A 25,487-nucleotide genomic window follows, 5' to 3' on the forward strand; every position below is an offset into this window, starting at 1 on the left:
CTCCTGACAGCTGCCTCTGGGAATAAGAAATGGATAGCTTTGGATAGGCTTAGTATCCAAAGATAAGTGTGTTCCTCCTGTGTTGTTTATCACCATATAACCCAGATGATTCTGCAGTGCTTGAGAGGAATCCAGTGGCGTTGCCTGCATTTGGTACCTAATGGCTCTGCATTTGGACCTCATGATGATCTTAATACACTCAAAAAAAATAACCAAGTTTTCTTAGAACTGTGCTGCAGACATAAGAAAACATTTATTTTTGTTAGCAGTGCACAGCTCTGTGAAATAATGTGATGTTCTCAGTCATTTATAAAAATTATCTGCAAAAATGTTCTTAAAAGCCTAATTTTCTGGCTGCAAAGGACATCATGCTTCAATGAACTGTAGCTGGATGGCAGGAGCCATTCAGAGACTACATAGGGAACCAAGAAGCTTCCCCTGCTGATTGAGACCAAAGTTATCAAAAAAAAAAAAAAAAAGCAAATGCATTTCCATTTTTCCTTTCAGATAAGGTGACTGCACAGGGCTGGGGAGAAAGCTGGAAACCTGGATACACACCCAAGGGGGTCTTCTGTAAGATGACACTCTTCTAACACAGTGAGAGCATGTGGGAAGCTCAGGACATAGAACAAGTCTTTATACTGGTGTCCCTGTAGCTTTTTTCTTTGCACTGGGACGTGGAGAGGACATGACCTTCTCCAGATCAATCATTGGCTCCTCTTTGATTGGTTTTCCCTCTTTCTGCCACTGTGCAAGGATCATGGCACGAAGCAGAGGTGGGTATGGAAGGAACCGAATGGTCTCCTCTGGCACTGGAGTGAATTCCTTGAAGGCCTCTTCCTCATGCTTGGGAACCATACGCCAGTCATGGTACATGACTTTGTCGATCTCTCTCACTTCTTCTTCAGCTTTGCCTGCGAAAAGGTGACGGACACCAGTGGACAACACTATCAACAACAAACTCTCTCCAGGAAGTGCAGCAAGTGCCAACTCTCTGGCATCAAAGATGCTACCACAGGCAATCCCTGCTGAATTATGGGATCCTACTTCTGTCCTTAGAAATCAAGACAGAAACAGGCCCAAGGACTGCAGGCAAGTCATTTCAATTCTTAATTTAAAATGTCACTCATCTCTCTCTGGTTCAGTTTCTGTGGCTAAGGAACAACAGTAGTATCTCCCTACACTGACAAGAGTTCCCTGGGAAATTTAACATTAAAAATACTCAAGAACTTCAAAGCCTTGGAATGAGAAATGTTTCAGAAACTCTAGTAAGTGACAATCATATGCCTAATATAAAGCAGCTTTAAAAAGGGAATTTCACTTACTCAACTCTGAACGTTAATTTAAAAATCACAGTAACATAAGTTTACTTGCCATCTCTCGTGTTTTACTAAGGATTTCACCTGCAATACCCTCTCGTGCTCATTTCCTTGCTTTCTCAGCTTCAGAGCAGCCACCTCATTTAACCCCCTGCCAGGGCGCTGCCCTTCCCCAGGTCACCCTGCACGGCCTCTCCCACAACCATCCTCAGGACAACCTCTGTGAGGGCTGCGTTGCAGCGCTTGAAACAAAACCATGAAGGACTTATTTTCTGATTAGCAGATCTGATAAAAACAAACCTCCTAAGCAGGAAGGCCGCGGTTTTCCCTCAGCTCTCCCACCCTCCCATACACTGTGTCCCTACGGACGCTCTCCAAAGCTCCTGGTGGGCAAACAAACTGGTTTTACCTCTGAAGGTCAGGTAGCCCCATGCCCTTCCGTGATCCATGTTCTGCAAAGAAAACAACCTGTTGAGGGGGAGCGGCGGGCAGCGGGCCCGGGCCCAGCGCCCCCGCAGCGGGCGGGCGGTTACCTCGGCCGTGTAGTCCGCCTTCACCTTGGTGATGACCCAGTAGCAGGGCTCGTCGTGCTCCCACAGCCACGACTTGCGGGTGACGGTGCGGCCCACGCCGAAGCGCGGCAGGCGGCAGAGCAGCTCGAACAGCCGGTTCTCGTTCCGCACGTCCTCCCAGGCCCTCACCGGCAGCCGCTTCTGCGTCAGGGGCCGCCGCATGGTCTCATAGTCCAGGGCGAAGCGCTGCGAGTCCCGCGGTCGGTTCTTCAGCGCCCGGTACTCACGGATCTTCCTCGCCATGGCGGCGATGGGCCGGTGCAGCTTCTTGCGGGCCATGGCGCGCCCGACGGCACCGCTCACTCCCCGGGCAGCGCCGCCGCTCCCGCTGCCGCCGCGGCCCGCCTGGCCCGGGCGCCGGAAGGGGCGAGGAGGCGGGGTGGGGGCCACGGGCCGCGGCTCCGCCTCTCGGGCCCGCCTGGCGGGAGCCGCCCCTCGCCGGGCCGGGCCGGGCCGGGCCGTGGCGATGGCTGCGCAGTTCGGCGGCTCTGGAAGCGGCTTCGCCAGTGGCGGCCCAGGGCGGCCCCGGAGCTCTTGCCCGCTCCTGCCCGGAGAGCCCGGCCGAGGTGCCGCGGCCCCTCGCTGGCCGGGGGGTGCGCGGGGGCTCTGCTGTGCTGGGCCTGGTCCCACCAGCACTTCGGTTGGTGGAACTGACCTGGAAGCCTGGGACGGAAAAATCCCTGTGGGCAGAATCACCTATTTCAGGCCCTGGAGAAGGGACCTTTCAAAGCCAGAGAGCATTTATTACTGAAGGCATTCAGGCAAATACTTTTTTGTCAGCAGCGAAAATCAATGTGTGGAGGAGGGGAGGGGTTGTGTCTTACATAACAAACCAAGTAAGACACCTATTTTAAAGGTGTTAATGCCTAATGTAGGATATTTTCTCCCTGCTACGGTGCATCTCTCTCTTGAAAAATTACAGGGGGGTTGTAACAAGGAGAACAGACCTGATGTTGGCAAATGCCAATTCAGAATAAGGTACTAGACCTCAATTCACCCAAATTTGGGAGAAAAAGAGCAATTAAGCCACTTACAACAGGGTGCAGAATGGGTAGCTCTTGTCTAGGGCTATGCAGCAAAAGTATCAACCTCGCTCCCTTTCAGGCAACTACATTTAGTTTTCTGTGTGGACCTCGGAATGCTTGAAAAATTGTGAAATTGGCTTAGTCCAATTAGTAACACCAAATACAGCAAGTCAAACTGACACAACTCTAACAGTGGGCTAGAGGCACTCCTGGCTGCTGCAGCAGAGCCATCGCAAACCACGTCCGAAACGCGGCCGCTCCTAACGCGGGTCACTGAGACACAAATGTCTCCTGGTGTCGACATTCTGAAAAGCCGGCGTCCTGATGGCGCCTTGTCTTGGGTAGCAACAGGATCCTCCGTTTGTTTTCCTTAAGGTCAAATCTCGTATTGCAGCAAATCCCTTCGCCGCGGGGTTGCCCTTTGTCGCAGGCACTCGAGGACCAGAGCCCTTTGCTACAGAGGGGACCCCCGGTAGAAACACCGGGAGGGGGGTAGCTCCCAGCGAAGCAGCTTCCGGAGCAGCAACGACCCGCGGGCCGGCTCGGCTGCTTCCCCCAGCACACAGCGTTCCTGCCTGACGGCTCGCCCAGGCCGCCGGGACCGAGGAGCAGCGACGAGGCCCCCGCGGGCCGGGCCGGGCCCGGCGCGTCCCACCGGCGTCACAGCCCCGCCCAGGGGAGCGGCCGGGGCCGGCCTGCCCGCCCACGTGACGCAGGCTGGCCAATCCTCGCCGCCGCTGCCCCCCCGCGGGCCGGGCGGTCCCGGCAGCCCTCGCGCGGTGCGGCTGGGGCTCTGTCGGTAAGATGGCGGCCGTGAGTCTGAGGCTTGGAGACCTGGTGTGGTGAGTGGCGGCGCAGGCCGGGCGGCGGCGGGGCAGAGCGGGGCGGCGGTCACGGGCACCAGGCGGGCGGCGGCGGTGGTGGTGGACGGCGGGGCAGACACCTCTTGCGGCGCTTGCGGGACCGAGGCCGAGGCTCCGCCTGTGGCAGCGGAGGCGCAAGCGGGACGGCGGCGGGGCTGTGCCTGGCCCGTGCCCGGCCCGGCGGAGCGCGGAGAGAGCCGAGGCGCACCAGGCCGAGCGCTGTCACCCCGTAGCCGCGGGGAACTGCAAGGTGCGCCTGCGGGTAGGGAGGGGCTTGGCAGGGCAGGCGGCGGCGGAGCCGCGGCCTGGGCGGCGGGTGTCGCCGCCGCTGTCCCTCGGGGCTGGTGTGAGGAGGGGCGAGGGGTGGCGGTGGGAGGCAGTCGGGGTCCCTGGGACACGACTGGAGCGGGCCGGAGAGAGGCAGGCTCGGCTCTTAGCCGGGCCGGCACCGGAGGCTAACAGGAGGCGGCGCTTAGAAGAACGTGTGTAAGATGGAGGGGGGTGAGGGGAGCGGGGCGGAGGGGCAATCATTGCGGGGCTCGGTTGGAAATACGGTCTCTTCCCAAGGTAGGTGAGGAGGGACATAAATAAGTTAGTAGCTGTTTAGGGAGAGCAGCAACACCACTTCTTGGCAGTGCTTTAATGAAGCAAGACAACAGTCTGGGAAAACAGCGTTTTCTTGCAGGTTGTGATGTCCCTGTTGAAGCTCACAGAAGCCATTTCCCCCAGTCACTGGTTTTACACTGTGTTTTTTTATGCCCTGGCCAGGAGAGCTGAGGCCTCCATGGAGCCTGTAAGCACTGATTTTTAAGTGCCTAGGCTCTACTGTACTCTATAGGCTAGGGTGTCCTGCTAGGGCTTGCAGGAAATAGCTAATCCCCAACACGCAAGTGCATGCATTTATATTTATATCCCAGATAAAAAGAAGCGCGTGCTCCAGGCTGTGACAACTGCAGCTTCTCATCCGAAAAGTTGACAGTGCTGTGAAGTTTTCTAATTTATATAGCAAAGTAAGTAAAGATTGGTTCCTTTTAGCAAATTTTTTTTTTTCAAACAAGGATGTCAGGAATGCACTGCTCTCGGTATTGGAATGCAGATTATCCTACGTTGAAGTTTGTACATGACAGCCTGCACAGGTACTGTCCCTAGAGCCATCGCAGAAGAACTGTAACAATAAGACAGAAACATACAAGAGGCTTTGATGAATGTCTTGTTCAGTCAAAGAATGGAGGTGTCACATATGAGATGTGGTCATGGTTACAGCTCTTGGTCATGGTTACAGGCAGTGTTCCAGTGCTGGATCATCTGTGTAGTATTGCTGTCTCAGGGAGGCTACAGTGCCACTTGCTGAGGGTTTTGGTTCAGAAGCTGGTGGTGTCCACAGATTCTCTGTCAGTCTCTTGCAAGACAATGACAGATAAGTTTTTGTGAGAGTTCTGCAGCCCAAGTAAATGACAAGGCTGGGGTAACGATAAAGCCACCATGCCAGGGGCTAAGATTAATGTCTGCTCTTCCTCTGTGAAGGAAGAATTTTGTGTAGCTTTCATAAAGGAAACATTTGCAAGTGTAGGGAATAAACTTTTCTGCCTTTCTTATGGCTCTTACTTACATCTTAAGCACATCTTACTAAGGTGGCAAGCGCCTAAATAAAAGCAAGAATGGAACACCAGTTCAGGGGATTCTACCCTCAAAGCCTTCCTGTGAGAACTAGTAAGAATCTCAGCTTACTGAGCTGGGAGTCAGTGGCTCCTCTGCTCACTGGACTGTTCTGCCCAGGTGGATTTAAGTTACCAACCTGAACATTGTTTTGATTGCCTGCTTCAATACTGTTTTCAGTTCCTCATGAAGGAATATCCAGTCTTATATGAGTAATAAGCACTGTATCTTCTAGGCAGTAGTTATGCTTCTGCTGTTCTGTTAACTTAAATTCTGCTAGTCCAGCAGGTTCATGCAGACTGTCCAGAGGCTCAGTGTAGGTGCAAGTTTGTAACAACGTAATGCTTGTGTGTCAGCTGCACATCTTGCCTTTCATGGTAGGCTTTGACTGTAAGTTCCGACTCTTCATATGAAAAATACGATGCCATGCAAAAAGGTAGACGTGAGCTGGTTGTTTTTTCTCTGGTTTCTAGTGCATAATACTGTATTTTTTCTCTAGGGGGAAGCTGGGCCGGTATCCTCCGTGGCCAGGAAAGGTGAGCTGTGCTTGTTTTTGATGTGGTTTTTAAATTTTTTTTTAATCATTTTTTAATTGTTGCTTTTGGAGTTTTTGTTTGTTTTTCCTGTTTTTCCTTCTGAACAGGAAAAGCTTTGCCTGAAAGCTTTTCAGCTAGACTTAATACTGGGTTTGTGTGTTGGTTTGTTGTTGGTTTTTTTTTTTTTTTAAATACATATTCCACAAATCTAAACTGTGAACCTGTTTGGGGTTTCACTTGATGAAGAAGTTTGACCTGTCACTAACAGCTGTTAGTTCAAATGGAATGAAAAGCAACAGAGAGCATTTCATCCAGCTCTGGAACTGATTGTATTACCTAGACTTAGCTATTTAATCCCTATCATTTCTGCAAGACAGGTTTCTTTCTTCCGATTGGTTCATTGGTGAAATGCACTGTATTAAATACTAGAAATAAAGAGTCTGGCTTCTCAAGATACTGTTTTAGAGCTGTTTTTGAATAATAAATCTGGAGGTAGGGAGTACTTCAGCTTTCTCTTCTGGTTTGACTGGGTGTTTGTTTCTGATGAAAGGCCAAAAATATTGTTTAAACAGAAAACTAAACTATATTTCTGGTTTTCTGAAATAACTTAGTTTTTATTTTTGGAATCGGAATGAGGTTCTCCGAATGAGGTCCGGGCTCCCCTGTGTTGCCTGTATAACTGAATTACAGCTTTTCTCTTGGCTAATGCTTTATAAGCAATCTGTTCTGTGAGTAAAGACAAAACATTAAATGTAAAATGATACTCAAGTGGAATAAACTTTTAAATGCCATTTGGCTTTCTAGATTTAAAAAAAAAAGATTGGTAGCTTTTCTCTAGGGAACAAGGTGAAGGAAACTTCACTGAGAGTGCAGTGATGGATCTGTGGAGTTTGGGTGCATTTCCACTGCTACAGCATATCTAAGGAAGTACATGGGTTACATATTTACTGGAAAGACATAGAACAGATTCAAGTTTTCTTCCTAGTCAGATTAAAAAAAAAAAAAAATCTACAGTAACTGTGACACATGACAGTAAAATCCCAAAGTATAGATTTTCATTATGTGCTTTTTAACTTTCACTTCTAATCACCTTCAGATTGTTAATCCACCTAAAGATCTGAAGAAACCTCGTGGGAAAAAGTGCTTCTTTGTGAAGTTTTTTGGAACAGAAGATCAGTATGTACCTCTTGTTTTCATCTGGTGAAAATACTCTGCCATATGATATGGATCTTTTGTGGAAGAAATATTTACTAACAGAGTGCAGTGTAGCTTTGCAAAAGATTGTCTTTGATCTGCATGGAAAAAAATTCAACTGCTACTGCATGCTAGAGTTGCTCATGTAGGTGTATGAATACTGTGAAGATGTGCATACTCAGGCATGTTAGGATTTTAGTTGCTGCTGTGAAGGAGAGTTCTTGGTAGCTTGCCATTTTTAGGGGAGTAGGTGTGATGTGACTGGCTTAGATTCTAGCATGTAACCATGCATGAGAAAGGTACAGCTAAGAATGTTAATTTGGTTTTCTGCCAGAAAAGTAAAGCAGCTTTATACTTGCTGTTTGTAAAAGAATATACTGCCGTATCTGGAGACTTCTTGCTGTGCTTTAGGAAGACTATACAGCACAGGAAAACCAAAACTATTGTAGACTACCTTTTTGCAAGGCAGACTTTATTGTTTCCAAACACACATACAAAATCGTGATTGTTTTATACACTTATAAATAGGAAAAAACCTCAAAAACCTGAGAACCTGGGTATTTAATTAAACTGAAAATTATTTTGCAATTTTTTCAGTTTTTCCCTTTATTTTCTGCTATTTTATGTTAAGTTATGCAATAAAGGAGAAAATTACAAATATCTACACAAGACCAGTTCCCTTTTTGGGAAAAAAGGTAACAAGAACTGAGACCATTTAGTGGGTGTTTCTTAAGGAAATTATTTTCAACTGTTGAATTATTTTTGCTCAATATCTAAAAATTTTCCTTTTAAGAACTGAGGTCTAAATGTGATGGAGTAGGAGTGAATGCTGCAGACTAGTAGGAAGGGATGGTGGATTTCCAGCAACGTAAAGCAGGTGGAGGTTGATTTGAGACTGTTTTTCAGTGACTGAGTTGTTACTAAATTAATCGAGTCTAAAAGTTGAGAAGGTTTGCTATTTCTATCCTGATTGTTCTCAATTCTTTATTTCATATTGTTGAATCAAATATGGAGATGGTTTGTATGAAGACAAGTTTGGAAAAAGTGGTCATATGTCTGGGGTACTGTAGCTGAGATTAGCAGTATGACTGCAACTGAGGAGTTCATCTAGTGAGGATTTATTACATGAATCTAGAGCTCTGGCTGTGGAAGATCCAGTCATCTGGCACAGTAAGGCAGTGTGGTTATTGTAATTTCTCCCCCTTGGCCTCTGTCTCCCCCTTGTGACAATAATTTCCTGCTAAATAATAATGAATTAGAAATTTGCTCTCTTTGACGGGCATACGGTACTTGAAAATTGCATGGACATAAATACTACCCCCTGCATTCTTCTTTTAAAATAATACTGATAGAAGAGAGAGCAGCTTGTGTGCCTGTTCTGTCCTGACTTGGAGCTTTAACAATGGCTGATTAGCGCTGTGCTGTTCTAGCCAGTCTGCTGCTGGAGAAAATCCTCAGCCTTGAGTGCCAAGACAAAAATCCCTTTACTTGTTATGTGCCAGTAAACTGAAGCGTTTAGTCAAGATTTTTTTTCTAGGTGTGTATAAACAGTACGTGAAAGTATGTAACAAAATGTCACCACCCAGATCAGGAGCAGTGTGACAAACAGGAGGGCACAAAGCTCCATTGCTGGCTGGAGTCTGGGGTGATGAGTGCACTGACTCACCCTGACATTCTAGTGCACAAAGTTCTGCTGTCTAGCACATTGCTCTTTCTGCCACTTAGAAGTTTGTAAGGTGACATTACTAGACAGCTGATCCATCTTTTACAGCTCTTTTCTTGCCTTGCTCTGACAGTGTTTAATAGGTGACAATCTGCATATGAGCTCTTTGCTTGTTGTCCAGTGTGTGTCAGGTGAAAGTGATGCTAGTTGCTGGGAAGATTCCCTTGCACAAACTTCTGAGGATGGTTGCCAGCCAGATTGTCAATGGGCGGGCAATCTCAGACTTGGTATTTTCTTCTGAGGATTCCCAGATGACTGCTGTGGCCAGAAATACCATCATTTCAGGCTAGGTAAGAGTTGCTTCCTCCTGAATTACTTGACTCCAGTTTGCCAAACCAATGATTACGGAGAAAACTGCTTAGAAGTAAGAGCAGGCATGTGTGCTTCTAAGCATAGAGAACAGGTGAACAAAACCAGACTTTTTGGAAGTGGTTTTGGTGTAGTGTATAGATAGATAGATTTTGGTTATTTATGGAATCCTGAATAGCTTAGAATCATAGAATCATAAAATGATTTGGATTGGAAAGGACCTTAAAGGCCATCTAGTTCCAACCCCCTTGCATGGGCAGGGACACCTCCCACCAGACCAGGTTGCTTCAAGCCCCATCCAGCCTGCCCTTGAATACTGCCAGGGGTGGGGCAGCCACAGCTTTTCTGGGCAATGTGGGCGAGTGTCTCACCACCCTCATAGTGAAGAATTTCCTCCTCATGTCTAATCTAAATCTCCCCTCCCAGTTTTTAGTCCACTTCCCCTTGTCATATTGCTACACGCCCTTGTAAAAAGTCCCTCTCCAGTTTTTCTGTAGGTCCTCCAGGTACTGGAAGGTGTTCAGTGGTCTCCCTGGAGCCTTCTTTTCTCCAGGCTCAACAAACCCCAGCTCTCTCAGCCTGTCTCCATAATGGAGGTGCTTCAGCCCTTGGATCATCTTTGTGGCCATCCTCTGGACTCTTCCCAGGAGCTCCATGTCCTTATGTTTTATGCTCTAGAACTGGACACAGTTCTCGTGAGAGTCAAGAAAAGGAGGAGAATCACCACCCTTGACCTGCTGGTCATGCAGCTTTTGATGCAGTCCACGACATGGTTGGCTTCCTGGGCAGCAAGTGCACATTGCTGACCCATGTTGAGCTTCTTGTCCACCATCACTCCCAAATCCTTCTCCAGACTGTTTTCAACCCATTCTCAACCCAGCCTGTACTTGTGCTTAGCATTGCCCCAACTCAGATGCAGGATCTTGCACTTGAGCTCGTTGAACTTCATGCAGTTTGCAAGAGCCCACTTCTCAAGCCTGTCCAGGTCCCTCTGCATGGCCTCTCTTCCCTCCAGCATGTTGACCTCACCACACAGCTTGGTGTCATCAGCAAACTTGCTGAGGGGGCATCAATCCCACTGTCCCATGTCACTGACAAAGATGTTAAACAGCACTGGTCCCAGTACTGACCCTTGGGGAGCACTACTCGTCACTGATCTCCGTCTGGACATCGAGCTGTTGATCACCAATCTTGAGTGTGACCATCCAGCCTGTTCCTTACCCAATGAGTGATCCATCCATCCAATCCATACTGTTCCAGTTTCATACCAGGATGTTGTGTGGGACAGTGTCCAAGGCTTTGCACAGGTCCAGGTAGATGACGTCAGTTGCTCTTCCTTTGTCCACTGATGCCGTGATATCCTTGTAGAAGGCCACCAAATTAGTCAGGCAGGATTTGCCCTTGGTGAAGCCATGTAGGCTGTCACCAATCACCTCTTTGCTTTCCACATACCTTAGCAGAGCCTTCAGGAGGATATACTCCATGATCTTGCTGGGCACATAGGTGAGACTGACCGGTCTATAGTTCCCCAGGTCTTCCTTTTATCCCTTTTTGAAAATGTGGGTTATGCTTCCCCTTTTGCAGTCAGTGGGGATTTCTTCAGACTGCCAAGACTTTCCACATGTGAGGGACAGAGGAGTTGCAATTTCAGGAGCCATGGATGAATCCCGCCAGGTCACATGGACTTGAGCACCTTCAGGTGGTCACGAACCTGCTCTTCTCCTACAGTGGGGAGATCTTCCTTTTCACAGTCCATTTCTTTGCCTTCTCTAACTTGGATGGTGTGACCAGAGCCTTAGGATACATCACAGAAGAAAACATTTTTCTTTACCTGTGAATTGAATTCTAATACTTCCTGGCCCATCGCAGTGCTGCAGGGACTAAGGAGATACAGTAACTGGAAGGCTGTGAGTAATTTTGGCCAAAGACACAGAAGTGAGAGCATGAGGGCATTTAGACTGTGCTTTAAGACCTGGCTTTTGATAAAGTTTCTACTGAGCTCCTTGCTCCTTATGTTCATTGTGTTGGTGGAGTTAGTTGCTTCTGTCACTTTTCTGGAAGCTAAAGATTCTCTACTCATGGAATAAGAGCTTGCTCATTTGGTTGAGCTGTGAGGTATGCCTGGGCTTTACTACAGGGAAAGCCACCTTTATGTTCATAGTAGTAATATGATATCTGTACTGTATTCTAAGTGATTGACTTATGGCACATATCCATGTAGTGTCCCTTATGAACTTGTTCTTCACAGTGATAAGGAGGTTTTTCTAGTCTGCCCAGGAGTTCTTTTTCTGAGTGTTGGCTTCTCAAGTCACATTAAAAGGTTTCTTCATGTAAAGTGGAGAAGAGCTGATGTTTCCTGCCTGTAGACCTGGCAAGCATGTAACAACATCCAATTATGGGAATATAAACAACAATTCTCTTAGTCTTTCTAAACAGAAGTGGAACTTGGACCTCTTATCTGTGTTTCTGGCTGAGCTTTTCAGATTTTAAGATTCCCTTTTGTCCCCTTCTGTCTTGGCCTAGTAAATCTTCATACATCACTCCAGTAGTCAAGCACTGCAGTGTAAGAACTTACACATTGCTATATGTGTGCATTTATTGCTTTTAGTAGTTAAAACTAATGGACTAGCAGGCCTGTAGCCTACAAGTCATTCTTGTTGGGCTTCATCCAGGTAAAAATATTCTGACATTTTATGGCCTGCTTGGGAATTCATCATGATACTGTCAGAAATAAAAAAATTGCTTTGAAGGTGTCATTCTGCTGTGTTTCACAGAAGTACTAGGGAGAGTCCTGAAGTCATCAGGGGTATGTGTACAAATACACACTCACCTCCCATCCCAGCCTCCGTTCCCCCTTAGATACTCTCTAGCAGCCAAATAGTCTTGCAAGTCATGTGTATCAAGAGTCTTCATAGGAAGCTGGAGCAGTCCATTCTTACTCATAGCACCTTTTGGAAGCATCAGTACAAAACTAAATAGTCTTGCTAAATGTGGTGGGGTCAAGGGACACTTCCTGTCTTGATATATTAAGAAAAAAATGGAGGAAGCTCACACTCCAAGATAAGTATCATAATCTGCAGCCTGTTTTATCAGCACGGTGATTTTAGCACAGCATTTGTTGCCTTCCCACCCTCCATATCCTGTTGGGATGCAAACACATCTTCTGCTATGTTCTTCTGCTACTCTTCTCCCTGGCTTTCAAGGAGAGAAACTTATGAATGTAATCTTTCTAAAATGTTCTGTCAGATTCTGATTTCAGAAAATACTTGCTTAAAATTTGCCAGGTGTTGAGCAAGGTGTGCTCTGGCAATCTGAGGAGCCAGAAGGTGTAGGCTAAGCTGATGGAGAAGGATAGCTTAAATTGCTGGTGGTTCTCAGGCAAATCATCCCATGCTGACCTTTCAGCTGCTGGAGCCAGACTGCTCTGTAAGAGAGCCAGCTGGAATGTTGGTGCTCTACTCTGCACTTGTGAGACCCCACCTGGAGTACTGTGTCTGTTTCTGGAGCCCTCAAAACAGGAATGACACAGAGCTCTTGGAACCAGTCCAGAGGAGGCCATGAAGGTGATCCAGGGGCTGAAGCAGCTCTCCTATGAAGACATGCTGAGAGAGTTGGGAGTGTTCAGCCTGGAGAAGAGAAGGCTTCGGGGAGACCTTATAGCGGCCTTCCAGTATCTGAAGCGGACCTACAGGAAAGCTGGGGAAGGACTTTTTACCAGGGTGTGTAGTGATAGCACAAGGGGTAATGGTTTTAAACTGGAAGAGGCGAGATTTAGGTTGGAAGTTAGGAAGAAATTCTTTGCTGTGAGGGTGGTGAGACACTGGAACAGGTTGCCCAGGGAGGTTTTGGATGCCCTATCCCTGGAAGTATTCAAGGCCAGGTTGGACGGGGCTCTGAGCAACCTGGTCAAGTGGGAGGTGTCCCTGCCCATGCAGGGGAGTTGAAACTAGATGATCTTCTAGGTCCCTTCCAACCCAAACCATTCTGTGGTTACTGCAGACAGTGCCATAGCTGAAAATTACTAATTAACCAAGCAGTTTTCTTTTCACTTTCAGAGTTGGTTGCTTTAGCATTTAGTGTGGTCATCTGAACTGCTACGGTGTAGAACTTAATGAAATTTTTTCCAGACTGTATTAAGTAGTAGAAACTCAAAGATCCAGTGCCATTGTTTTCCATCCCTAACTGTAAGGTTTGCAAAAAGTATTTTTGGATATTCCTCCACCTTCATTTTTCCAAGTTATCATTAGGAATTGGAATCTTCAGACTGGAAGAGAGTGGTTAGGAAGTCAGGGGTTTTAAGGTCTCCTTTCCTGTGCTAAGCTCATCTAAAGGATGAATCTGGGATCTCTGGTTGCCTGTCTTCCATGCTACTGTTTTCCATGCATCTCCAGATCAGATTGGCACTTGCCTCTGCTTTACAAGCTTTTCAAGCTTTGATAATTGTTCATGAATACAACATGGATTTCACCTGAGTAGTGGTTCTATAAAAATGACATTTTGGAAGGGATGTGGAAGGGTATGGAGAAATAAGCAGAGAAATCCATTACTAACGTATTTTCACTTTCCATTTAGCTCATTCTTTACAGACTCCAGATGACTGCAGAAGTAGGAATGGAACTTCATCTTAAATATGCCTTCTTCAGTAGTGTAATGTCACTAATGCTTTTCTAGAGCATTAATTCCTTGCTGAGTCTAGAAAGAAATAATAGTTCCTTTTATATGTTGCATCCTAGTGACCTCTTATCTAAATATTGGCCTTCATTGTCTTTGAGGTTATTGCTTAACAGAGAGAGATCTTGTGTGTAAACATGAGTGATTTTTTTTGGTGGAAAGATTTTTTTGTTTTCAAGTATTTATGACATTGCACACAAATGCTTTATGGACATCTGGTGTCAAAAGACATGCTTGTATCTTATGGAAGGTTGTCCAGGTGGATGACACACAAAGGATAAACTGGAAAGGAAAAGACAAGACTGATTTCTATTTTATTTTTTCCTTACTTTTTTAACCTTGAGGCAGCATTTTAGATTGTTTTTCACTTACTAGTTTGTCTCTGAGATCTCTAGCTCTTTGTCCTGCGGAATCGCAAGTGCTAAGATGTGCCTTCAAAGCCAGGAGCCAGAAAGCTTTGTGCTTCTGACTTTCTCCATACCCAAGGGAAAGTAATGAGAAAGGAAGGTAATGATCATGTGTGGTGAGGAGAGGGAGAACGTGCAGAAACTAAAGAGAATGCCTTGGTAGAAAATAAGTTATTTTTATTTAGAAATTCAAATCTGGCAGCAACATTTAACATACTTTATTATAATGTACTCCACAATTTTGCTTCTTTTATATACGTAATGGAAAGGCTTCCCATGTTGTCTAGTACCTGGGGTTGCTGAGTGCCACACAGAAGAGCTTTACAGTAGAAGAGAATTTTAAGATGTTTTGCTGTCATGTCTGGGCTGCTAGGAGGGATTCTCTGAATAGCTGCTGGATGGCAGACTCTAGTCTGAAAGTAATGATTGGACTTGTTATACTAAGTCAGTTATTGTGAAGAGGGTGAAAACTTAAGCAAAAGGATTCAGCTTTGCATGCAAAAAAATATTGGGTTCTGCTTCCAGGCTTTGGTGGAATCATGGTGTGAGCTTAACTGGCAGCATGGAAGGGGTGGTAGCAGTTTTTGCAGTCAGTTCTGGCTGGGGCCTCATACCTCTGCATGCAACCCAGAAGGTTTCAGTCTGCCTTAAGCAAGTTGATTCCTGACTACACACAATTGCTAATGCCAGTGAAGAGGAAGATCTCCATGAAGTTTTAAAGAGCTTAGTGGGCTTTTCTACTTCATGAAGAGAGGACATTAGAGATCCAGCAAAGCGTTATTGTTGTTGTTATTACTACTATTATTTGTTTTCACTTTTATGTTCAGCTATGACATGATTCTTACAGTGTCTGAAAAGGCAGCTGTTAAACCACTTCCCCTGCTTGCAGGAGCTGTACCACACTGACAAATGTTAAAAACTTGTAATTGTGGCTAGTCAGTGTTTGTAATACAGAGATGTTTTACAAGCAGAGAAAATCAGTTTGACTGGTGTTTACTGTGTTCTGGGCTCAGCAACACTGTTGGCTATCCTAGCTCAGGAAAAACTTTCCTAAAACGTACACAGGTCTGTTTTCATTAGGATGACAATAGACTCGTAACAGTGTGGCAGTTAAGTCTGAGCTTGGATTTTGTGTGAGGAAGGCAGTCTGAACTCTGCAAGAGCCACAAGGGATGTTGGAAGCAGAGGCATTCCCTTGAGCTGCAGTTAAGGAATGATAGAAGAACTTGTCAGCCTAATGGAGAGTGGAGCTGTTACCCTGTACTTGATCTCTTAAACACTTGGTAAGTGTCAAGAAGTCGTATTTACCAGCAGTGGAAGCAGTGAAGTCATTTGAGTTTCTTCACAGGACTGCAGTCAGGTTAATAATTTGCTGCTGTACCAGTGTATCTTAAAACACCAACACTGAAGAAAATGGTTCCTTGTCCTCAAAAGCGAAAATGTTGGTATTGTGCAGAATATCAAAGTCCATCATAAATATGTTCAGCAATGAGCTGTGGTGTAAATCTCACTGTATATGTGGTCAGCTTGATTGAGAGATACATAATTTTGGGGTTTTTTTCTCCAGTTTTTGCAGACACGTGTGCACTGTATGTTTGAACAAGGGATTGATTAGAATTGTTAAGTGGCCTCTGCTTTCAAAAACCTCTCAAGTAGATTCAAATTACTGGCTTACTTATGTGGAGGCATGTGATTGTGGGTGTTCCTCCTGGTGATACAAGAGCAGTTACTAAATTGCTTTTGTTCTAAACAAGTACCTATATTCACATCCAAAATCTGTCTTGCTGTTGGAGAATATGGATGACAGAGGGGAGCACTGTTAGCATGGGAGGATATAAAACTGGAGAGAGAAACCAAGTGAAAGTGCAAGAAGAAAGTTGTCAATGAATGCAGAAACCACAGCCCTTCAGGTTGCAGAAAGCACCTGTGTTTGGGCTGTGGGCATCACTTGCTCTGGAGAATAAAAAAGTATCTGTGTTGCTAAAAGTGGGGTGGTTGAGAAAGTTTCTGTTTGGAGAATATAACTAACATTTTGTTTTGTTTTCTTTCTAGTGCTTGGATCAAAGTGGAGCAGCTAAAGCCTTATCACGCTCACAAAGAGGAAATGATCAAGATTAACAAGGGTAAGCGCTTCCAGCAAGCTGTGGATGCTGTAGAAGAGTTTCTTAGAAAAACCAAAGGCAAGGACCAGGTGAGTGGGTTCTTTTTTACTGTGTACATCAGAAAAGGTCTTGGCATGAATAATGGTCAGATGTGAAAGGAGTTTGTGGCTTCTGGCAAGTTGAGGGGGGTTCATTTTCTTTTTTTTCCTTATCCTCTCCTCTTCCCCATTTAGTCTTGTTTGGTGGGGGAAAAATTAACTGATGGAGAAACTGAAGCTAATAGATCTGCTTATGATGATTTGATAAATCAGTCTTATGTCTTGAGCTAGAATTTGATACCTACTAATCCTGTCTTGCGTGTATCGGAAGTGCATATATGTGCATGCACTCGAGCGAGTCTTCAAGTGGCCTGTTCTTTTTCTCCCTTACTTAAAGAGAAGTTTTTTTGCAGGAGAACTAACCAGGAACTTCACTTACTGACTTCAGAGGGCTAACAACTATCTAGTTTTCAAGTTACTGTGCTGCTGTTTTGCTTCATAGTAATCAGCACAGGGTCCTTCACATCCTTGGTTTTGCATGAAAATCATTCCAGCTCTTCTCTTCTTTCCTTACCATCTTCTATTCTGTGATCTCTCAGGCCTCTTCCCATAACTCCAATGAAGAGAAGAATCGGCGTAATTCCAGTGAAGAGAGAGGCAAGCAATCTGGTGAAGAGAAACGCAAAGCCAGTTTGTCTGAAGGGAAGTTGAAGAAGGGCACAGGGGAAGGAAAAAAGAGGGTCTCTTCTGTATCGTCAGAGAGAGGATCAAAATCACCTTTGAAAAGAGCCCAGGATCAGAGCCCCCGAAAGCGGGGGCGTCCACCCAAGGATGAGAAGGTTTGTGTTGTGCATGTCCGCCAGTGCCCTGTGGACTTTGCAGATGGAGTCTAGGGTTTACTGGCACCTTGACTAGCAGGCCAGCAGGAAGAGTCAGTTCAGTATCACGTTTTTTTAAGCTTTTCCATGTTACTACTTCAAGACCACTTGGCTGCCTGATACTTCTGGCATGCATATTGTTGATTCTTCCTGTTAGTTATTTTGAATTCCTCTGTTCATGTCTTGGAGAGAGTTTTGAGAGCTGTATCCACCTTTCATCTTGCCATCCCTCAAGTTCAGACTGTGGGAAGGTTTAGTGAAGAGATGTGGGTCTTCATCAGGTGGGCTTCTCCCATCTCATCTACTTGGAATGATTAAGTGATTAGTAGTCATTCAGCTTCACACTCAGTACTTGCAGAGGGTGGGGATATTCTTAAGGGCTAGGGCTTAAAGAAGAAACTCTTGTAGCCTGGGGAATTGACCAGAAGAATTAATTGTATGTATTTCAGCTTCTGTGCTGTAGGATGTACTTCCATTCTCCATTATAAAGGTCCAACCTTGGAGCATTATTATTCTATCCTCATTACTTGCCTGTTTTTTCTGGATGTTGTGGCAGCAACAATAGCCACCAGTACTTTGTGTACCCTCATCTAGAGTTCCAGCCTTTTTCTTTATTGTGGAACTTGTTGTGGTTCAGTTCCTCCTTTTACAAATGGATAATTATTTCAGTGGATTATTACAATGCGCATCCTCCATCGGAAACTACACCTGAAGACCACGGGGAGGCTTTAGCTGATGCACCATGCAGTGGCCTGCTTGCTCACCTGTGCTTCAAAGGGATCACGTTCTGTTGTGCTTCACAGTCTTTGCTTTCAGTGCACTTCAGGATGCAAGTCAAAATGGTAGTCTTTGGTCTGCAAAATTATGAATGGATTTTCCTTTACTGGTTGAACATCAAAGTCTTGATCTAGTAAAATGCAGCTGATCATCTCAGGTATTAGCTGTGAAACACTGGCTTTATATTTTAGAGCCAGCTTCTTTCAATCCGGCTGTATAACAGCGCCCATCAGTTTCTCGTTTTAGAGGGAGATGGAGGAGGGGAAGAATGGGTTTATATTTGTGAATTCTTACTGAACTTGTGACTTGACTGATACAAGAAAACACTTTCCTGTCAACATACTTTCACCTCTCAAAGTGTCTTGCTGCAAGCATGCTGTATCTTCAGGTGTTTCTGTTAAAATAAGCCAGGGGGTCTTTTTTTCCACTTGCAAAATACTTTTGAGCATTGTCTTTGAGCTAGATTAATTTCAAAATGGATCAAAACTAATGGCTGAGAGAATTCTGATTGTTCAGAGACATTGCATACTTCGGTTTTACTCTATTAGCTAGCTCAAGGCATCAGAGCACTTTGAGGGAGTTAATTGTGGTAGTAGAAATTATTTTACTGGCACATTGCAAAGGAGTGGCACATTGCAAAAAGTGGTTAGAAGCAGCTTATCACAAGGATATCACCAGCTCTGTGCTAAATGTCTGGCCACAGACCATGAAAATAAGCAGGCTAACAGGAAAGTAGCCATATAGATTCTGGAAAGTGATGTATGATAATTAAAGAGATTGTAATGAAAATATAACAGCACTGCCTTAATGCTGTTTTTCAGCCTGTGAAATAGTTTTAAAATCTTGTAATATTTTTGCTTGGTTCTCATAATCCCCCCTCAGATTTTTAGCCCTGTGGTAGAAAACATTTGTCTCTGTCCTGTCCTACTGCAATGTTGAGATTTGGCATTTTTTGCCACAGCCAAGTCCAAATTCTGGCTTTCCAAGTAATAAGGATGCACCAAATTCAAGGATCCAGTTGTTTCTGAGGTGTGATCTACCTAGAAATGCTCTGTAGGCATACATGATCATTCAAATACTCTCATTTTTAAGCATATATTAATATTTTCAAAGGACCAGCATGACTTCATATGTATCAAAACAGGTTTCCTCTGTGCGTTATCGCTTGAAACAGCAGCATCATCTCTAAGGAGAGAATTTTAGTGTGGGGCTCTCCCTGGATTGAAAGGGCACTTTAAGGTTGGAGACTGATGTCTAAATTGTCCCTGCTAACAGAACAGTTGCATTAATCTGGGTTACCTCCAGGAGTCTTGCTCTTACCTTTTTTGCAAACAGTGCTCTTGTGGTTCTGCCTGGACACTAAGGTGCATTGTACATTTTCAGAAAGGAATTTTGGAGGTGAAACGATGTGATTCCATTCCTGAACCCTCATTTTAGGAAGGTAACACACATAGTGAGAAGTCCTGCACGTTTTCTTAATGTAGCATATAGACTTACATGTCTATTGCATATTTATGACCTATAGCGTTGAAGACCTTTTTTAACCTATATGTCTTGAGCAGATTAAAATTTCTCTTTATTTCCCCAACAGTAAAAAACCTGATCTGTTAAGTATTACTATTATCATGACATTACAAATCAGGGCCTGTTGAGAGAATGGGGCAGTCCACATATCAGTTTGTCTCGTGGATTCTGCAAACTTAAACAGATGTGACTATCAGCCTTCTGCTTTGAAGGTTCTCCTGTTGATCGGTAGGCTACTTTTCTGTGACAGTGGAGGATGAGAAGAGCTCAGACCTCTTATTGTAGTGATGTTCTTCACCCTTTTCTTTAGCTTTTTGCATCCACCAGAGGAAAAGGCTGGATCAAGTGTGTGTGTTTGGTTCTCTGCTCATTGCATCATTACATAAGTGCAGTTAATCCTCTTACATATGAAGAATGGATTCTCCAGAAGCCATAACTGTGGTTGCAATCTTTCCTTTCAGCTCACATTTTCCTTGCCTCACCTGTGTTGATAATACAGTGTGTGTTTCAGTATGAACCCTTCATGGAAAGGCATGTGGAATGGAAGGCATTTGTAGTACTGTTCAAAACTCCTTCTTTGTGGTCGTATGGTCAACATGCTATCGACAGCCACTGAGCGAGGCTGTAAGTTCTGTCTGATCCTCCTTCTGTCTCCTCAGGACCTCACAATTCCAGAGTCCAGTACAGTGAAGAGAGTGATGACTGGAACAGTGGCTGGATTTAAATGGCCGCCAAGCGTCAGTGAGGTGAGAAACTTTACAGCATATGTGATCTAGGAACTGAGTTTGTGGAAGCAAATCCAGAACCTTTTGTCTGGATGGTAAAAAAGCAAGATCTTATCTTCCTCCTGTAGGGACAAAATTGCTGTTCTGTCTTTCTGTAGTGTGACAAAGCTAGACAATATCCTGGGCAGTGAAGAAGTATGCTGGGAAGTAAGATTTTAGTCTTTGTGGAAACATTTCACACTTAACTTGCTGTACTCATTTTTGTGCTTCTAGTTTCAAAAGTATTTCTGGGACTGGCTTCCCAAAATGGGAGGAGATGATGTGGAATTTATCTCCCTCTCTGGATTTTATGAGGTTTTGCTCATAAGCAGCTTTTGGAAACCTTTTGGTTTTGTGCATAAATAAATAAGTGTTCAGTAAAGCACAGTGAGAGCAGTGTGATGCTAGGCCAGCTCCTATGATGGGAGGTGAGATACCTGGGCCTAAAGTCCTGCTTGTTAATATGTATTTGCCTTAGATGATACAGTGCAAGGTGCAACCTCCAGACAATTCCCAGAATGCTGTTTTAAGGAGTTCCTTGGAACCTGGAAAATAAGTGGTTTTGTTCCCTTGGGAGGAGGAAGAAGTGGGATACAAGATCTCTTCCTACTGTGTTAATTTTAATCTTTAGTTTTCCTACAGATGCCCAAAAATGATTAATTTGACTTTGAATGGCTGTGGTTTTGAGAATGAAGCACAGTGTAAACTGCCTGATTGAAGCAGGCTGCTTGATACAGCCAACACATTTATATTATGCACCTTTAAGGTGGCTATTGTTCTCATTCAGATGGGAGAATAAGGAAATGGTACTGTGGTTCCCAGTGACTCTGGGAATGTTTCTGAGCCTGTACTTTATCTCTTTGTAGCCTGTGAAGGACAGTGATCCACACTTCCATCACTTCCTACTGAGCCAGACAGAGAAGGTGAGGATTTGGCAGACAGGATTATTCTGCTGATCTGTCTAGCTTGACATCCTGCCCTTTTGGTGAGACCAACTACAAGGAGTATGCGTGAAGAGCTCTGAAATGCTGTTCTTTGGGGACCAGTGGCAATTAGATTCTCACGTGCAATCTTGTAGTTCAGTTACTTTCCAATCTCAAGGTTTAGAATGATTTAACATTGGGCAGGGTGAATAGTTTAAGTTAAAAAACAAACCCAAAACTATCTATCACAGTTTGACAGATCTGTTGTAGTAAATTCTGTAGATTGAACATTGAGGAGTAGGCAGGAAAAGCTGTTTTTCTGTTTATAAACCCTGTTGTTCGATTGTCTTTGGTTGTCCTACCAGTTTCTTCATCTGATAGATCTTGTCAATTAGCAGGAGAATTTCCAGGACCAGAAAAGCTCCATGTAAAGTATAGCCAGTTTATCTTCTGAGCGTCAGAAGCCTTGCAGGTTTTTATCTTCAGCAGTGAACATCAAGAGGAAAAGGAAAGGTTAGGTTAAATGAAAATGGTATTATAACTAGCTGAGGATCTGGGCAGAGCCAGAAGGATTAGGAGCTGCTAACAATTTTAATCTAGACAAGCTCACAGTAAGCTGCACGGGAAGGAGCAGCCTTCACTTTTCTGTTTGTTGAAAGCCATGTGCCTTCTCATATGAACAAGAAGGTTTTGCTTCCACAGCTGCATTGGCAAACTGAGAGTAGATCTGAGGCAAGGAGCTCTATGATAGGCACTAGAGATCTCCATTTTTGGGGGGAATGTGAGAGTAGGGGTGTCCTGGATCCTTGCCTCCAGAGGAGTCTGTGGTATGACCTATAGAAAGGAGTTGGCAGTACCTGTACCAGAAGACAGGCTGAGTTGCTGGGGCAGGATGGGAAAGGAAGAGCTTAGTATATTGCAGCAGGTTTTTGTTTAATTTTCTCCCACTGAGAGAAGCCTGAGAGTTTTCCTGCTTTGCAGATGGTGGTGGGTGGGTGAGCTGCCTGTTTCTATGGAAGAAGGACATGGTCTGGTTGCTTGGGGAAGCAAATCAGAACTGTCCTTCGCCTGAATGCTTTGTCTTCTTCATACAGCCAGCTGTCTGCTATCAAGCTATCACAAAGAAGCTAAAGGTTTGTGAAGAGGTAAGACAAATCCTGGTTCTGATGAATTTTTCTTGTTGTCATGAGAACTTGCAGTTCCTCCAGAGCTGTGCACTCTATTTTTTTTTTTTTCCCCCATCTCCTCTTCCCCCCCACCCCTCCCAGGAAACAGGATCCACCTCCATCCAGGCAGCAGACAGCACAGCAGTAAATGGCAGTATCACTCCTACAGACAAAAAGTAAGATCTCCAACACACTTCAGCCATTTCCCTTCCTTTGTCTCCTTCCCAGCTCATACACATGCAGCCATTATCCAGCTTGTCACTAAGAATAAATAAATCTAACATTTCCCTCTAACTACAGATCTCTGTCCTTGTGTGAAATTCTGGTTTGGGGGGCAGGGGGGAAGGAGGCAGGCAGCTAAAAACAAACAGGGCTGTACAGTAGAAGAATTGAGAATAAGGTCTGGGCTGAACACATTTGGCATTTGGAGCTTTTCTGCTGCACATCAGGCAGCATTATTTCTGAGTGGAGGCAAAGAGAAAAGCTGTCTTTCTCCAGTAGTGCCTGGCAGTTGACTGGGACTGTTTAATTGCTCTCCTGAGCATGTAGAAGACAAGAGGAAGAGGGAGGCGTGTTCTCCCAGCACAAGAGCTTTGCTCCATAGCACGTGAGCTTTCTGGTTTCTTCTAACGTCCCCCTTCTCCTTTCTAGAGTGAGAGAAGCCTCACTTGAGCTTCCTGTTTCATTCTGTAACTTCCGCTCTGTTCAAATTGAGCTCAGGTTTTGCCGTTGGGGTCATTCTCATGGGAGGTCAGTTCTCAGCTCTACTCCAGGGGGACCAAAATAACAATGAAGCTGTTCAGGTAAAACAGTCTCTCAGGGAAGTGTGGATCAGAGGTGGGTTGGAAGAGGGAATCTCCTCTGTTTCAGAGACGTAAAAATAGGTGGGCCTTGTTAGGGCTATTTAGGGAGCCCGTAGTGAGTTGCTCTGACCTGTCTAAATTGTTTTTCTCCAAAAAAAGGCAGTGTGGCTGATGGGAGAGTGGAATTGGTTTCTGAGCGCCACAGTACATCTGTAGTGTAGCTAGTTCTGAAGAATTAACTGGGGATTTGCCAGGCAGATTGTATTGTGAGGTTACATCAGATGCAGTACTGAGCGCTTCAGAATCTCCTGCTTCCTGTGGTCTGAAGGTAGCTGCGTGAGGTATCAAAGGAGCCTTACAGCAGTGACTGCAAAGGAATTCCTGTTGCAGGTGGCTGTAGAGATAGAACTTGTTAGAGCAGTGTCTTTTTCTTGAAGGGGAGGAGCAGGACTCTTGCCAGCTTTGAGGTGGGGTGTGGGACAGGGAGGCAGATGGTATCTGGGGCTATGGTGTTTTCCTCATGGTGACCTGAGCTGGCCTATTACTTCCTTACTCTCTGCCTGTCCAAAATCACAGCTGTAGAGCAGGGACTAGGTCTTTGGTCTGTGTGTGATGCTTACCCCTTGCTGGGCTTTGTTAAAATAAAGATTATAATACATAATTCAATTCATTGTATCTATGACTTAATTTAAAATTCAGTAGACTAATCGGAGAAGCACCTGCTGAATGTTCCCTTTATCTTCAATAAGACAATGGCTGGTGACAGCATAAGAGCAGCAATTTTGATAAAACAAACAAAACTCCCAAAACAAACCAACAAAACAACCCAGACCACTCAAATCTTTAGTTTTTTTAAGTCTTTATTTTTTTAAGTCTTCTGAGGCAGACTAAAGAACTTCTTCAGGAAATTGTTAGGGATGCTTAGTAAGCAAAGTAAATACTAGCTTGCTTTTAGAGCTCAGTATCTGCCCATTTGGGATGGGTGGCTTAAAAATGCTCTGATTCTAGCTGTGGCCACAGTAGAACATAGTTGGTTTTGTTGTGGTGTTGGGATTTTTTTGCTGTCGATGCTCCAGGGTTTGCTCTTCGTCATTTCCAAGACCACGAGAGGCTGATACCAGTTGCCTTCTGATGCATTAATGTTTATCTCTTCCCCTCAGGATAGGATTTCTGGGACTTGGCCTGATGGGAAGTGGCATTGTCTCCAACTTACTGAAGATGGGTCACACTGTCACTGTCTGGAACCGGACTGCTGAGAAGGTAGGCATGTGCTTAAGGTACAGATGATACTTAGCCTTTTGTTAACATGTAGTTACCACCTCTAGCTCAGGGAAGCCTGGAGTCAGCAATCTGCCTGGGAGAGGATGCCAAAGAAAGACAAGTTTATGCTTGTCACCTTGTTCTCTTCTTTCCTAGGTTCTTGATGGTGGCCACTTTTGACTAGATGATGCTGTAGTCTGTCCTAGTGTGGTTACTTGTATGTGAAGAGTGCCCACACAATTGCCATTTTGAATGAGATGAGAGAGTTGCCAGAAAAATTACAACTTTGTATGTATGTTGAGGAACGCAGTGTAAAGTGCCTCTGGAAATACTGGTCGTGTAAATAATTGTCATTTTGTTATGGAGCTTGAAAAAAAGGCCAAGTGCTGGCAAGTTGATCCTAGGAATGGTGTGGTAAGGTGCACTGCTGGACTAGAGTTTCATTACATGTTCATTGTGCTGTTCATGTTGTGATAAAAAAGGTTCTGCTGATCACCTTCTGTGTCATAAGACCAGGATGAGAACAGGTTTATAGGTGCATTCAAAGTGAAAATGGAGCTTATTACACTTACATTCTAGCCATGGTATTCTTTGTAGCGGAGGAGGAAAAGTAGGTAACTGGGAGAGGTGAGGTATCATGTAACACTGGAAGGCAAGAAGGGCACTGTGGTTATATTAAAAAGGATTAAAAGATTTATTTTTTTGTATAAGTGCAGAATATGGATAGTATGAGGGGACAGGGTAAGGAGGAGGAAGATTTTGAAGCACTGGCCCACTAAAACACGTCAGTCTCAGCCATGCAAATTCCTGTTTACTGTCCAAAACCACCTTTTGCTATGTTTTTACCACATTTTTTTCCTCATATCTAAAAACCTCAACATTAAATCTCTTATCATTTCACCTGAAGTGTTCTTTTTTCCTGTGTCTTTCTTGTGAAGTTTTTCACTTGGTGTTCCAGAAAAGCTACAAAAAGAGCC

At 44.7% G+C, this 25,487-nt stretch overlaps 2 protein-coding genes across 8 annotated transcripts in view; one reads left to right on the forward strand and one right to left on the reverse strand.

Annotated features, from left to right (window-relative positions):
• Positions 1 to 234: 234 nt before the first annotated feature.
• On the reverse strand, positions 235 to 2,266 carry MRPS34 (mitochondrial ribosomal protein S34). Its single transcript, XM_051632589.1, has 3 exons — positions 1,853 to 2,266; positions 1,729 to 1,771; positions 235 to 914 (listed from the first exon to the last, which is right to left on the reverse strand). The coding sequence occupies exons 1-3, from the start codon at positions 2,168 to 2,170 to the stop codon at positions 637 to 639; spliced, it is 639 nt and encodes a 212-aa protein (XP_051488549.1). The 5' UTR covers positions 2,171 to 2,266; the 3' UTR covers positions 235 to 636.
• Positions 2,267 to 3,677: 1,411 nt separating this feature from the next.
• GLYR1 (glyoxylate reductase 1 homolog) overlaps positions 3,678 to 25,487 on the forward strand; it is a 28,600-nt gene continuing 6,790 nt past the window's right edge. For 3 of the 7 annotated variants that reach the window (XM_051632109.1, XM_051632110.1, XM_051632111.1), the window contains exons 1-10: positions 3,678 to 3,758; positions 5,935 to 5,971; positions 7,068 to 7,147; positions 16,328 to 16,466; positions 17,015 to 17,254; positions 20,254 to 20,340; positions 21,225 to 21,281; positions 22,376 to 22,426; positions 22,550 to 22,623; positions 24,411 to 24,510. In XM_051632109.1, the coding sequence (XP_051488069.1) occupies positions 3,721 to 3,758; positions 5,935 to 5,971; positions 7,068 to 7,147; positions 16,328 to 16,466; positions 17,015 to 17,254; positions 20,254 to 20,340; positions 21,225 to 21,281; positions 22,376 to 22,426; positions 22,550 to 22,623; positions 24,411 to 24,510 (903 nt within the window). In that variant the 5' untranslated portion in view covers positions 3,678 to 3,720. Of the gene's footprint in view, positions 3,759 to 4,696; positions 4,790 to 5,934; positions 5,972 to 7,067; positions 7,148 to 16,327; positions 16,467 to 17,014; positions 17,255 to 20,253; positions 20,341 to 21,224; positions 21,282 to 22,375; positions 22,427 to 22,549; positions 22,624 to 24,410; positions 24,511 to 25,487 lie in introns of all 7 variants that reach the window. The other 4 variants (XM_051632115.1, XM_051632116.1, XM_051632113.1 and 1 more) reach the window with 3 other exon arrangements.

The sequence above is a fragment of the Apus apus genome, chromosome 14 (assembly GCF_020740795.1).
Source record: "Apus apus isolate bApuApu2 chromosome 14, bApuApu2.pri.cur, whole genome shotgun sequence".
Taxonomy (NCBI): domain Eukaryota; kingdom Metazoa; phylum Chordata; class Aves; order Apodiformes; family Apodidae; genus Apus; species Apus apus.

Bases quoted from the DNA above. Each gene is read 5' to 3' on its own strand.
- MRPS34 (XM_051632589.1), bottom strand. From the start codon at position 2,170: ATGGCCCGCAAGAAGCTGCACCGGCCCATCGCCGCCATGGCGAGGAAG. The intron at 1,772-1,852 runs GTAACCGCCCGC...TTTTCTTTGCAG, and splicing joins AGGCGGACTACACGGCCGAG to AACATGGATCACGGAAGGGC. The intron at 915-1,728 runs GTAAAACCAGTT...ACCTTTTCGCAG, and splicing joins GGGCTACCTGACCTTCAGAG to GCAAAGCTGAAGAAGAAGTG.